We start from the raw sequence: 14,139 nt of genomic DNA, 5'->3' as shown, positions 1-14,139 counted from the left end.
CTGTGGGGAAGAGACTGGTGGGGAATCATCCCTCCTGAATGGAGGACTTTTGTGCACTACTTCCAGGAATAATCCAGTGTTGTTTGTTGAGCCTTTTGCACAAATGCACAGATTGCCTCTTCCTTAAGTTCTATGTATCCAGAGCCAAAACCCTGCCTCTGTTATTGTAGTCCAAATGAGAGCAGCATTTGGCATGTGGAATATAAATCTTTCCAAAAAGCTTTGCATTAGGACAACAGGTCTCCTGGGTGAAGTCAGTGGCAAGTGAAGCAAATGTTATGCCGATAATTAAGAACCTCTGGGGGTTAATTTTGAACAGTGAGACTGGTCCTTGGCAGAGGAACAAGGAATGGACTAATAATATTAGTGTACCATCCACTCTCCTTTAATTTGTCAGGTCACCTCATAGGCCTGTGACACTTATCTGTGCTTTCAGATGCTGAGTGGTACATCCACAATGAAATTCCTTAACACTGGGGAAGGAATCAAGGAGGAGATGGTGTCCAAACTGGGACAGGGATCAAGCTGAGGCTGTTGTTCAGGAAAAGATTAGGTTTGGGTATGAGTAGGAGGCAAGCTCAGGGCTCTGTTTCAAAAGGATGAAATTTCACAAACTGTTCTCCGTATTTTGGCTCAGTGTCATGTCAGATGAGCTGTCTTAGAAGATTTCCACTGTGATGGGGAATATTCAAACATCAGAGCTGGAGAGAAAAGCTCTGTTCCTGATTCAGCTCCATCCTACAACCCCATGGTGTGCTGAGGTTACCCTCTGGGGTGCGTCCTCCATGTTCCTCCACAGAGCCACCCGAAACTGCATACCCAAGGAACAAATAAGATCTAAAAGGGCCCTGTAGTGCTTTGGCTGGGAGATCATTTTTGTACAAGTCTCTGCCCCTTCAGAAATGTGAGGGCTTTGCAGTAAAAAAATAGAACAGATATGTGACAATTGCCCTTATTTTGTTGTAAACATTATTTGTGCCTTGCTATTTTTATCCATACACAAAGCCAGGGCTTAGGGTTCAGAGCTCAGATGGGCTACTGCTGAGCTCAGCAGGGCTGAGGCGCTGAAGCTGCCACCCTGAAGAAGAGGCTGCTTCTGCCTCCTGAGAGTGGGGCAGCAGCTGAGCTCCAAACTGGGCAAGAGCTGGTGGCAGGAGCTGTTCTGGTGCTTTCCCAGTTGGGAACAGCTCCTGCCTCCAAAGTCTTGCTGATTTCTGAGCTCTTCCACAGCAGTGAGACGCATGTCTCTGTGGCAGAGCTCAGAGAAGATACCTATGCTCTAGCAAATGCTCCTCGGGGAAGCAGCTTTACCACCCTGAGCACCAGGGGTTTGTAGCCTGCCCTGAGCAAAAAATGGGCTGCAGGTGCTGCTGTGCAGCTGTCCATCTCTGCCAGAAGTAAACGGTACTGGTGACGCTCAGTGATGCACAGGAAGGGCTGGAGTCCTGGGGTCCCTGCCTTGCCCGACACTAAAATCAGTAGTAACCTGCAGCTGTGGGAGCTGGTGGCCCTTGATGCAGCTGGCTCCACTTGGGGTCCCACAGGGTCTCAGCAAGAGCACAGGCTGGAGCATTTTCCTCCTCAGAAGTGGCTCTCTGCCCTTCCCATGAAGTGGAGGCACGGCATGCTACTGCATAATAACTCACTTCAGGTACTGATCTGTAGCATTTTCATGTTCCTGGTGGAAAAATCTTGCATGGGGAAAAATGCTTCACCTTTTTTTTTTTTTTTTTTTTATTGCATTCATAACATACTCCCCTTTCTACTTGGAAAAAAAACCCATATATATATATATACATTTTCACAAGATACCTTACTTTTGCTTTGAAATGTAGTTGATAAATTACCTATTTTCTTTTTTTTTTTTTCTTTTTTCTTTTTTTTCTCCATACTCTGACCAAACACTGTTCTCTGGCAGGATTTTGCTCTTGAATCTAGCATACCAAAGCAGCACAGGGTGTGGAGGAGTAAGGCTTCGCATGCAGGAAAAGGAAGCCCATGAAAGAAAAAGGAGTGTTGTGGGTGGGTGCTTTGGTGAAGTATGTCATTACACTCCTGCTTATGAGAGTAGCACGGCTCTGAACCAGGCCCTTGCTGCAGCTGCCACCATCAGCACGTGGATAACTGGAATTGATCTGGGGTGAGGGTGGGGGGTGGAGAAAGGGTAAAGGAAACAAACCAGAAAGAGGTGACCTCTTATTTTTTGGGTGACAGTTTTGCTGGAGACTGAGAAATACAAAAAGGAGATTAAAATTAAGAACAGATCCCTACTGACTATGCAATTGTGCCAGGGCCAACCAGCTGGAGGACTGGTGGAGCCTCCATCCTTGGAGATCCTCAGAAACCTCCTGGATGTGGTCCTGCACAGCCTGCTCTGGGTGGCCCTGCTTGAGCAGGGGTTGGAGCAGGTGGCCTTCAGAAGGCCCTGCCAGCCTCAGCCCTTCTGGCCTTCTGTGAATTTTGGAAGTGCTAAGGCAACACCAGGATCCGAGAAGGCTAGCAGGGCACATTAGCCCAGCATGGTGGCATCCCATGGGCAGCAGGAAGTATACTTCTGACTAGGATGTTTGGCACAAAGTGTGGTTTTCAAATGGTAGCACACTAGTGCCACCAGAATGCCTCTTTGTCTCTCTTGATGTGCACACATGGACTGTGGTACCTTCCAGTTCTTTGCTTCCTTGGAAGAGGACTCCCCCACCCTTTTGGTCCATTGCTGCAGTGCTTTGATTGTGGTCCCACTTGCACAGCCCTAAAATGCTGGGTTTCATTCTTTTGTTTTCAAGTCACTCTAATTCTTTGCCTCCAACCCAAAGGCCTGGAGCACCCATACAACTCTAGATGACCAAAGTCTACTCTAGTCTGGTAGTAATGGTTTTGTGTTGGCTGTTGGTGTATGTGCAGTTGTAAGAAGGTCATTTTCGCACCCCAGGGGCATGAAGCAATAGAGAACCTTCCTTCACAGCAGCCCACTATCTGCAGTAGTCAACTTGGGCGGGGTGCTGAGTAGTGTGGGAAGTCAGCTGCATAATTTGTATTGCTTCAGCAGGCAGTTTTAGACAGAAGGAGCACTGAATGCGTCTCACCTTTTGATAGTTGCCAAGAATTGCATCCTAGAAATACATGTCAGTTCAGTGTGCAGCAAGAAAAATCACTAGGAACAATCCCGTTCTGTGTAAACATGCCTTCCGACTAGGAGTGTTGTGCACATTTTAAAAAGTGAGAGTAACTAGGAAATGGAACAATTTTTCTGCAAGAATACAGTTAATTTCCAGAATTTATAAATGTTAATCGAGACTGAAACGTGCCCTGGCTGGATCAGAAGTCATACTCTTGATAGTGAAAGTATTTGGTAAACAGCTTTTGTTTTGTAGTAGGTGAAACTAAATGATGGCTTTGAATCTGTGAAACCAATTCTGTCCGAATGAACGGTAACCCGATTTCTGTTAGTTGTGTGTTTTCTGCAGCTCGCTGTTCCAAATGCAGGACAGCTTGTTTAAATCTGAAATGATGTGTTTCCCCAGCTCCCCTGAATAAGACGCAGAATGGTGAAATCCACTGGAGTATTCCCACATGAGCTTAATGCATTTTAGGATAAACAAAACATGGAACAGTAAAATCGGCATAAAATCCTATCAGTCATATGCAACTGGGATTGCATGACTGCATGAGTCATGAAACATCGGGGTTTCACCTTTCCTATGTGGGCAAGAAGACTGAAGACGTTGACTTTCTCACATAGCAATGAAAAACATAGTCTCTTCAAGAGAGAAAAGCCTTATCCTTGCCTCCCAAATGAACAGGCATACCTGGGCATTTTAATTGCATTCAGATCCCAAGGGCCCAGAATTTGTAAGCAATGGGCTCCACCACAACACTAGCACTGCACTGAATCTGGGAGCACAGCTGCTTTTTCTGCAGGAGCACCCACAGGAAGGGGCTTGATGGGACCTCACCTGCCTGTGTCCTACAGGGTGGGACAACCGCGGGTCTGGGGTGGAGGAGACAGGAGCCTTGCTGGAGCCTCTGCCTTCGCCTGTATTCAACTAATCCTGGCCAGGAGACGACCCTAACAACTCTTCCCCTGGGAGCAAATGCTGGGTTTATGAAATGGAAAACACTGCCATTTCCTGACGCACTGAGGCTACGAACTCTTTAGGTTAGGCAGCAGCCTGTCTTTTGTCTGATGGACCATTTGGTGCCCCGATCTCTGACTTGTCCTGTAGCTGCTGCAACAATGCAGATGGTGAGTGCTACTATTTCATTTGACACACACTTTCTCAACAGAATCGCAAAAAGCTACTGGCAGGCTCATCAGAAAAGTCTGATAATTTGGCCTACTTTAAACCGTACCTTTTCAAAACAACACGGTATTTAGTCCAAACAATGACATTTTTCCCAGGATGAGTAAAATATCTTTCCAGTAAAAACTGGCAGAAGGAAAACAAAGCTAATAGAACTGTAGTACTTTGAAAGCACAAATGCTTCTTTTATTTATCTTTGAAAGATCATTTCCTAGAAATCTCTGATTTTCATTTTATTCAAAGGGCCTTAGTGTTGAATATTCCAGTAGTTAATGCTAACTCCAGTGCTAATTCCTAGTATAGACTCTTCCATTCCAAAATGTAATAATTTTTATTGGTATCACCAAAGGAAATAAATTTCAGAAATAAAATATATAGAACACGAAGGTATCAGGGGACTCCCTTATGCACGTACATGAGAAAGTCAAGGTCTTTAAAAGTAGTTTTAAAATCAGGCTTGTGTACTCTTGAGACAGAAAATGAAACAAAAGCAAACCAGCCTGAGCTCTGCTTCCACGCCCATGCTCAGACTTTGCCCAGACCAGGTCTGGGAAAGAGGTGAATGAGTAAAGGTTAAGGCTTGCAAGTGTGTCTAGTATAGACAAAGTCTATGAGTTTATTTTGAAAGTGCACTGTTCTGTGCTATTGTTGAAAGCAACATCAGTCATTTTGCTAAGCATCATTACTTCCAGCAATGTAAAGTTATTCCCCGTTCACCATGGGCCGTTTCCATGAAACTCAGGTTTTGGGCTGTGTGCAAGTGTGTGTGCACAGGGGTGAGGTTGGGCTGTGTTTGGCTCTGCAGGCTTTTGTGGTAGCCCAGAGTGTTTCCTGGCCAAGCCTGCAGTCCTCTGAATCCCTGTCCTGGTGGCTGATGTCTCCTTGGCATCTCCCTGCCAGGAACAGCCGTAATGAACCCGTGCCGGTGGCTCCCCACTGCACCACAGAGGGAGCAGGATGGAGATGAAGGCTGTTCCCAGCAGCTCCCAGCTGCTCTACCCAAGGTGGTGGGGAAGGAAGGGCACAATGATGGCCTGAGCTCTCCAGAAATGTGTATCTGGTGGTGAGCTGATCCTCCCAGATATTGGCTGGGTGGAGAACAGCTAGGGATGTTCTTCAGCCACGTTCTTGTTGTTTTCCAGAAAGAAAATTGTGTGCCAGCACAATTAAGTTTTCAGATGATTGCTGCCCGGTTACGTCTTCCATCTTCAGCAGGCAGAAAACAGGTGTCATTTGTAATGTTTTCATTGCCCTTGGGCTCTGTATGAAATGATATTACAAAACTTTTTTTATGACATAGTTGGGATAAAGTTTTGCTGTGTCTTCTTTCTAAACTTCTGAGGGAGTTCTTTAGACTTCCCTTGCTCTTCCTGTATGTCTTTCTTTCTGTCATGTCATCCCCAGACAGAAGGCCTAGAGAGAAGGACTTTAATACCTAGTGATATTAACAGTGTTGATATTTATTGTGATTTTAACAAAAGCAAACACCTCTGGCTGAATCAACACTAGTGTTTGGACTGAAGTGGCATTGCTGCACAGAAGCGAATCCCCTGACCGTCTGTCTGTCTGTCCTGAACCTTGGCTGTGTTAGCAGAGGAGCTGTGGCATACAAACCCAATTCCTCCTGTTGAAAACATTCAAGCTTGGAAAGGTACAGGATGGGGAGGCTCAGCCTCACAAACCAGGCAAAACATGAGTGGGCCAAGGCAAAGCCCCCAGGCCATGGGCAGGAGAGGCTGGGGCCTCAGAAGTGTCTGCCTCCATCTACTGCTACCCCTTCACCTGATTTGGAGCTCAGATAGATGCAGAGTCACAGGTTTTGGTTTTTTACAGCTGAAGATCACGTTCCTGTTTTAGGCACTGTATAGTGGTCAAAAGGGAGCCAGGATGATGTTATGGTCTACCTCCATGGAGTTCAGTCAGGAAAATACTAAAAATTCTTCAATTCAGTAAGAATTCACCTGGAGTGCGCTCTCCCCCATGCAGCTGGGATGAATGAACAACTCACGCTGAAGAATTTATTAGCCAAATACACACAAATGCATACAGAAACACACTTGGTGTTATTAATCTTAATTTTTCTGGAGCAGGATGGAGAGTATTGGTGGGGTGAAGGGACTAATTGAACAATATTGTGCGGGCCCACAGAAAGGCATGGTTCACACCGCACATCTTACCTTCCATTAATTGCATGGGCAATTCAAACAGCTTGTGTGAGTAACCCCATCCAAATTCTGTCAAAGAATTTCTGCTCACAATTTCAATTCAATTCAAAAAAACAAACAAAAAAAAAACCCAAAAAAACCAAACCCACCAATGAAAACTTTTCCTTCCAAAATACATATACAGATTTGTCATTAAAGAGACACAGCATGTTCATAAACTGAATTAATGCTTTTAATAGCAGCAGTATTACCAGGATCAGTCATAATGAGTGATTCCTGAAACTCATGCAAATATTTCTATAGTTCTTACAACATAACGCACCCTAATTAAATTTCCTACTACAATTCTCAATTATTTCTACTGATTTAAAGTAATGTGGGCTTTCACATTCGAGTTGGCTTAAGAGCAGCAAGTACAGAATACACTTGTACCCTGAAGTATACCCCAGACATGAAAATAATTTCACACCGATTCAAATAGTTTTTAATTTATATTGAAAAAGGCACGATGATCAACATCCTCTGTACCTTTCTGAACTGAAAATGTCCATGCTACGATTCTGACTGGAAACAATTTCCCCTCCTGCTTCAAGTGAGTGGGATGTGATCCGCAGGTGCTCACAGCAGGCTTGGCTAGTGTTGCTCCTTCAGCGAAGCTGCCCGGTGTGAACGGCTTCCTCTGAACTACGCTCGCGTGGCCTTTACCAGAGCAGTATTCTTCAGCATGAGCGAGCTTCTGCCTATTTTTCTTCTTAAGTCTGCAACTGGCATCAATTTACAGAGGAGAAAGGAAACAAGATGCATGTAAAATAGCATTAAATCCTACCGGCCAGGGTAAATGCATAGAGACATTCCGTGGTATTGCTGAACTTAATGCTGCTAAAATTTAGTTGCAGCATGCTGAGAAGTCAAATATGAAGTCCAAGTGTTAACTATTGCTAGCTCGTCTTTCCCCAGATTCAGGGATGGCCTAGATTAAAATGGGATGAGAGGGTAGGTGTGCCGTGCTTCCTCTGGCTGAAGCGATGCTGGGAGCGGGGCTCTGTTCGGCTGGGTGGTGTTGGAACCTCTCCAGGTGTCCTGAACATGGGGCCTCCTTGGCCTCAACCCGGCTCAGTCTCCTCGGCCTCTGCGGCCGCGGGCGCTGCAGGCACCTGCAGCAGTGCTGCTGCTGTGCTGGGCCTCCCGGCAGCCGGGCCTGCAGCAGGCCAGCTGCTGCCCCTTGCAGCCTGAGTATTTATTTTAAATAATGAATTCACTGGCAAGGCAAAAGACCTGCCGGCGGATACGAGATACCCGGCTTCTGCTTTCAAGTTGCATTCACGTGTACACATCCAGACTTTAAAAGCTTCCTGCCTTTTTTTTTTTCTCTTTAATTTCCTTTCTCCTTTTATTCTTTTACTTTTTCTTTTCTTTTTTTTCTTTTCCTTTTCTTTTTTTCTTTTCCTCTTTTCTTTCTTTCCTTTTCTTTTCTTTTTTCTTTTTTTCTTTTCTCATTTCTTTTCTTTTCTTTTCTTTTTTCTTTTCTCATTTCTTTTTCTTTTTTACCCTTTTTCTTTTCCTTTTTTTTTTCTCTTCCTCTTTTTTCTTTTCCACTTTTTCTTTTCTTTTCCACTTTTTTCTTTTTCATTTCCCCCTTTTCATTTTTCCTTTCCTTTTTATTTTTCCCCCCTTTTTTAAAATCATTTTCCCCTTTTCCTTTTATTTTCCCCCTTTTTCTTTTCATTTTTCTTTACTTTTTCTTTACCTTTTTATTTTCCCCTTTTTCTTTTTCTCATTTTTTTCTTTTTTTCTTTTCCCTTTTCTTTCACTTTTTCTCTTTCTTTTCATTTTTTTTCCTTTTGTCTTTTTTTTCCCTTTCTTTTCCCTTCCTTTTCCTTTTCTTCTTTTTCTTTCCCCCATTTTCATGTTTTTATTTTCCTTTTTTTCTTTTCCCCTTTTTCTTCTCATTTTCCTTTTCTTTTTTTCTCCCCCTTTTCTTCTTTTCCCCTTTTTCTTTTCCCCTTTTTTCTTTTTCTCTTTCCATTTTTTTTCTTTTCCGTTTTCTTTTTTCTTTTTCTCTTCCCCTTCTTTTTTTCTCTTCCCATTTTCTTTTTCGTTTCTTTCCCCCTTTTTCTTTTCCTTTTCATTTTCTTTCCCTTCTTTTTTTCTTTCCCGTTTTCTTTTTCTCTTCCGTTTCTTTTTCCTCTTTCCCCCTTTTTCTTTTTCTCTTCCTTTTTTCCCTTTTTTCTTTCTTTTCATTTTTTTCTTTTCCCCTTTTTCTTTTTCACTCCCCCTTTTCTTTTCATTTTTTTCTCTTTTCCCATTTTTCTTTTCTTTTTTTTTTCCTCCCTTTTCTTTTCCCCTTTATCTTTTTCTCCCCCCCCCCCCGTTCCCCCCCTTTTTTTTTCTTTAACCAACTGGCACACGACCCTACACACCTCAGTGCTTTATTCCATCCGACACCAGCAGTGTCTCCAGCAGGGTCAGCGGGACCTTCTGGGTTGCACCTCGCAACCTTTGCTTCCCCCCGGTGTCGCGCTGCCCCCACCGCACACACCTTAACACCCCCTACCCCCCAAAACATCCCCTCAAGCTCGACCAAGCCGTGTCTCCCCCCACGGGGAGGGCCGGCTGCCCGGCAGGGGGCACCGTTGCCACACGGCTGCGGCCGGCGACGCGCGGGGGAGGGCGGCGGGGGCATCCCCGCTCGTACCAGGTGGCGCCCCGGCTGGGCGGGGGGGGCACCGAGCGGCACCCTCGGGGCTTTCATTAGGCGGGGGGGGGGCCGCTCCTGAGCCTTTCCCCGTGCCGTGCGGGCACGGCCCCCAACCCCAGCCCGCTGCGTAATGGCGGGGGGGGGGGCGACATGTGGGGAGGGGGCTCCGCGCGGCAACAGCCACCACTCCCCCCCCGCCCCCACCTCCCCCCCGCCGCCATTTGGAGGAGCGCCCGCTCGGGCCGGCCGCGCGTCACGCCGCCGCGCGCCCCCATTGGCCCCGCGCTCCGCGCGTCACAAAGCTCCGAGCGGTGACGCAACGACCCCCCCCACATCCCCCCTCCCTCCCCGCGCAAGCCGCGCGCTGCGCGCACCCCCCCCTACACACACACACCTCGGGGGCGCGCAGGGGGGTGCGCGGGGGCGCGCAGCGCGACGGGACCGGCGCAAACAAATTTAGCGCTGGAGCAGGTGAAAAAGGCGCAAATGCAAAGTGATTACATTAAAAATAAGAGAAATTGAAGGTGAAAAAATATTGAAAATTAAAAATAAAGATGAAAAAAATTTGAAAATTAGATGTGTGTGTACATTATCCTGGTATTTTTATTTATTTTTCCCTCCGAAATCACCAAAGTTGTAATAAACGGGCAAGCTGCTTACTAAATATATTTATATATATATATATATTCTTCCCGGGATGCGCAGGCACTGCGCGATGCCCCTGCGCCGCCGCCGCCGGCTTTGAAAATCCCGTCGGGGATGGCGCAGCCGGGACACCCCAGGTCCGGGATCCTCGGCATCTGCTCGCAGCGGGGCCCTGCCAAATCCCGCCGCTCTGCTGCGAAGTTTGGGCCTCCCGGGAACGTCCCTAAAGGGGGGGGTGGTTTAAAAATTGGGGACGAAAATAAAGGGCAGCGCGAGGGGATTCCACTTGTTGCCCCCCCCCCCCCACCCCCCCCCACCAGGGCGAGGGGCGGGCGGCTGCGCGGCGCTGCGCGGGATTTCCAGCGGGGCGGGGCGGCTGCGCAGCGCCTTGCCGTGCCGAGCCGTGCCGAGCCGTGCCGTGGCGGCGGGGCGGCCCGTGGGTGCGCGCTCCGTGGGCGTGCCGGGGGCACCGGCGAGGCCGGCCATGCAGATAGAGGGGGCGGGCCGCGGGCGCCGTGACTTGGAGCCCCGGAAGAGCGGAGAAAGCCCGTATAAAAACTACTGGGGACCTTCCCCGGGCACAACTACGAAAGCTCCGGAGACGGCGGCGGCCCGCGGCGGCGGCGAGCGGGGCGGCGGGCGGCGCGGGGCGGCCTCTCCGACGGCGCGGGGCGGCCTCAGCCCCGGCGGGGGGCGAGGAGAGCGGCGGCTCTGCAGGTCCGGGCGCCTTCCTCCGCCGTGCTCGCGGGGGGCTTTCCCCCGCTACCCCCCTCGGCGGGTTTTTATTTTTTATTTTTTTACATTTTGGTTAATTTAAGGTGTGCGCAGCGGGGGCCGGGGGAGCGCCGCCGCCGCTGACCGCTCGCTTTTTGCTCTTTTCGCCAGGCGCGGAGGACGAGGGGCGCCGGGGGGGCGGTGAGGAGCCGGAGCGGTGCCATCCAGCCCAGCATGGCAGAGGACGGGCAGGCCGGCGGCTGCCCCGCCGGGAGGTACGCGGGCGGTTGCGAGAGCGCGCAGTGCAACGTGCTGAGCTGGGAGCAAGTGCAGCGCCTGGACCGCATCCTCAGCGAGACCATCCCCATCCACGGCCGCGGCAACTTCCCCACGCTGGCCATGCAGCCCCGGCAGATCGTCAAGGTGGTGCGGAGCCGGCTGGAGGAGAAGGGCATCGGGCTGAGGGACGTGCGGCTCAACGGCTCGGCCGCCAGCCACGTCCTCCACCAAGACAGCGGCCTGGGCTACAAGGACTTGGACCTCATCTTCTGCGCCGACCTCAAAGGGGAAGCCGAGTTTCAGACTGTCAAGGACGTGGTCTTGGACTGCCTCTTGGATTTCTTGCCCGAGGGGGTGAACAAGGAGAAGATCACGCCGCTTACCCTCAAGGTAACCCTGCGAGGAGAGGGGCAGTGTCCCCTCCTGCCCGGCTCGCTGCGACCCACGGGGACACACGCGTGACTTTTCCCCCCAGTCCTTGCACGTGAAGAGGGGTCTGCGGTAAAGCAGCTGGGCTTGGTGCTCCCCGGCACTGATCAGCTTCCTTCCCTCCGTGTCACTGCATTTGCCAGCACCGTTGGTGTACCTGCTGCAGCCAAGGCTCTGCCAGGCTTCTGGCTCAGCCCTACAGCAGCCTGTGGTGCCAGACCCGGTTCCCGGGGGGCTTAGGGGGGCTTTTGTGGCTGCAAGAAGGAAGCAAGTGCTCGCACTGCACTCTTTTGGGGGTGTTTAAATGCCCCGGTGCTGAGCCACATTCCCTTGCTGCACTGACTGCGCGCTCCGGTTAATTAGGCTGCGTGCCAAATGCCTTTAAGGTTTTTAGAGGGATTTCTTGGCATATGGGGCAGATTTGTGGAAGCGGCGCCGCAAGAGCAGGGTCGGGGAGCGTTGAACACTTGCTGAGTTTTCTTTTTTTGGGGGGAGGGGAAGTGGAAACCGATAAAAAGGGTTTCTTATCTTAATTGTAGCGGTGACCTTCTGTGTGGGGGTGCATGGATATTTGGCATGCGCGCCATCGGTTTTGCATGTAGATGTATTTAGAAGCAGCCCTGCCAAGTACTTCCCTTGCATGACAGTCCCAGGAACGTCCTCCCCTGCCATCCCTGTGCAATGACAGTGCTCCGGGCTCTTACACTGAGTGTTTCTCCTCCGGTCCGTGCCTGCAGACTCCTTACAGCCTTTTCGCTAGGACGGGGTGGAGGTGGGGGAGAAGGCGAGCGGCTGCTGCGGGGGGGAGATCTCTCCCCTCCGTGTCTTCATTTGCTCATTTTGTCTTTCCCCTTGTAGGAAGCCTACGTGCAGAAAATGGTAAAGGTATGCAATGATTCTGACCGGTGGAGTCTCATCTCCTTGTCCAACAACAGCGGCAAGAACGTGGAGCTGAAATTTGTGGACTCTCTGAGGCGGCAGTTCGAATTCAGCGTCGACTCCTTTCAAATCAAGCTGGACTCCCTGCTGCTTTTTTATGAATGCTCGGAGAACCCAATGACTGAAACCTTTCACCCGACTATCATCGGTGAGAGCGTCTATGGGGATTTCCAAGAAGCTTTCGATCACCTCTGCAACAAGATAATTGCCACCAGAAACCCAGAAGAGATTAGAGGAGGGGGTCTGCTCAAGTACTGCAACCTTTTGGTAAGGGGCTTTAGGGCTGCCTCCGAGTCCGAGATTAAGTCCCTGCAGAGATACATGTGCTCGAGGTTTTTCATTGACTTCTCAGACATTGGAGAGCAGCAGAGGAAGCTGGAGTCCTACTTGCAGAACCACTTTGTGGGATTAGAGGACCGCAAGTATGACTATCTCATGACCCTCCACGGTGTGGTGAATGAGAGCACAGTGTGCCTGATGGGACATGAGAGGAGACAGACGCTGAATCTGATCACCATGCTGGCCATCCGGGTCCTAGCTGAGCAAAATATCATCCCCAATGTGGCCAATGTCACCTGCTATTACCAGCCAGCCCCATATGTAGCAGATGCTAACTTCAGCAATTACTATATTGCCCAGGTTCAGACGGTGTTCCCGTGCCAGCAGCACACATACTCTACTTGGCTGCCCTGTAATTAAGGACCGAAATTAGTAGACCTGGTGGGGAGAACGTTTTCTAACACGTAGAAGTGGGCCCTGTGCCCCTTTGAAATGGGGTGTTTTGTGCAATGGTGATCTGCTCTGGTTTTCAAGCTTGGTAAAAGCCTGTGGTTCTTCTAATAAACAACGGGAGCATGATCTAGAAAGAACCCCAAAATAATTGGATCCTACCCCAGAGCACAAGAGGCCTGTCATTAAAAGCAACCAGCTTCCCCTGAAATAAGCGAGGGAGGAATGCTTGATGACAATATGGGTTGGCAGTATCTGCTCCCATAGCTTTGGCATAGAGAAGGTGGGAAAGCCTTATTTTCTTTTATTTTTATCCTTACTCTAGAATGGGATCTGCAAAAGGGAGAATTACGAAAGAAACAAACAAAAAAAAACAACAAAAAGAAAAAAAATACAAAAAACAATTCCATATATATATTCAGGAATTAAAAGTAGAGGCATAAAGCAGAGATAAGCTGAATAAAAATGTATATTGGAATTACTGCATTTGGGGCTTGCAGCAAGTGCCGTCTGTGGATTGACCGTGTAGAATGTATAGCTTGCTTGAATAGAGAATGCTTTACCAGAAACAGCTTGCTCCAAATGAACAGTAGTAGATTGGTACAGTTATAAAAACAGAAACACGTACGATGACAAAGTCCATTATTTCCAGCTGTGTGTGCATGCCTCACATTTTAAAAATGTGAGAATGCAGGGAAACCAGCTGTGGCAAACAAAATATGCTCAAGGACCAAAGATTTCACAAATAAGTTATCCGAGCAAAGAAGATACAGTAGAGTATATATATAAATATATATATATATTAAAAAAAAAGAAAAGATGTTGCTATATTTGTACACACCAATAGTAATCAAAAGTGCCTGATGCCTTCATAGAATTTGAAGTGAGAAAAATATAGTTTTGTGGTTTAACCATGCATTTCGTTTTATCAGGGACACAAGGATTAAAAACAAAAAAAAAAACAACCATAAGCTTGTGAATAAGTGGTGGAGGAAATGCCCTATTTTTTTTCTTGGCAAATACTTGTATAGAGTAAATGTTATGTTGGTGTGCTATTATCCTAGGTACGTGTGTGTATGTGTGTATATATGTTTGTGTGTGTATATATGTACATGTTCTATGTGTATATATATATATACACACACAATATATATTAATGTGGTCTAGGAAAATGTAGCAATTAAGGAATGTTTAAATAAAGTACTATGTGTTTTCCAGTTTGCAACAGGATGTCATAGGA

General features: G+C 48.1%; 1 protein-coding gene across 1 annotated transcript; it reads left to right on the top strand.

The window, feature by feature from the left end:
- The first annotated feature begins 10,430 nt into the window (after nt 1-10,430).
- TENT5A (terminal nucleotidyltransferase 5A) lies at nt 10,431-13,665 on the top strand. The gene is made up of 3 exons (XM_035559503.2): nt 10,431-10,526; nt 10,695-11,192; nt 12,090-13,665. Exons 2-3 carry the CDS (start codon nt 10,758-10,760, stop codon nt 12,867-12,869), a joined length of 1,215 nt encoding a protein of 404 aa, XP_035415396.1. The 5' UTR covers nt 10,431-10,526; nt 10,695-10,757; the 3' UTR covers nt 12,870-13,665.
- The last annotated feature ends 474 nt before the right edge of the window (nt 13,666-14,139 follow it).

This window comes from Cygnus atratus, chromosome 3 (assembly GCF_013377495.2).
Source record: "Cygnus atratus isolate AKBS03 ecotype Queensland, Australia chromosome 3, CAtr_DNAZoo_HiC_assembly, whole genome shotgun sequence".
Lineage (NCBI taxonomy): Eukaryota > Metazoa > Chordata > Aves > Anseriformes > Anatidae > Cygnus > Cygnus atratus.
This window is presented reverse-complemented; position numbering and strand designations above follow the sequence as displayed.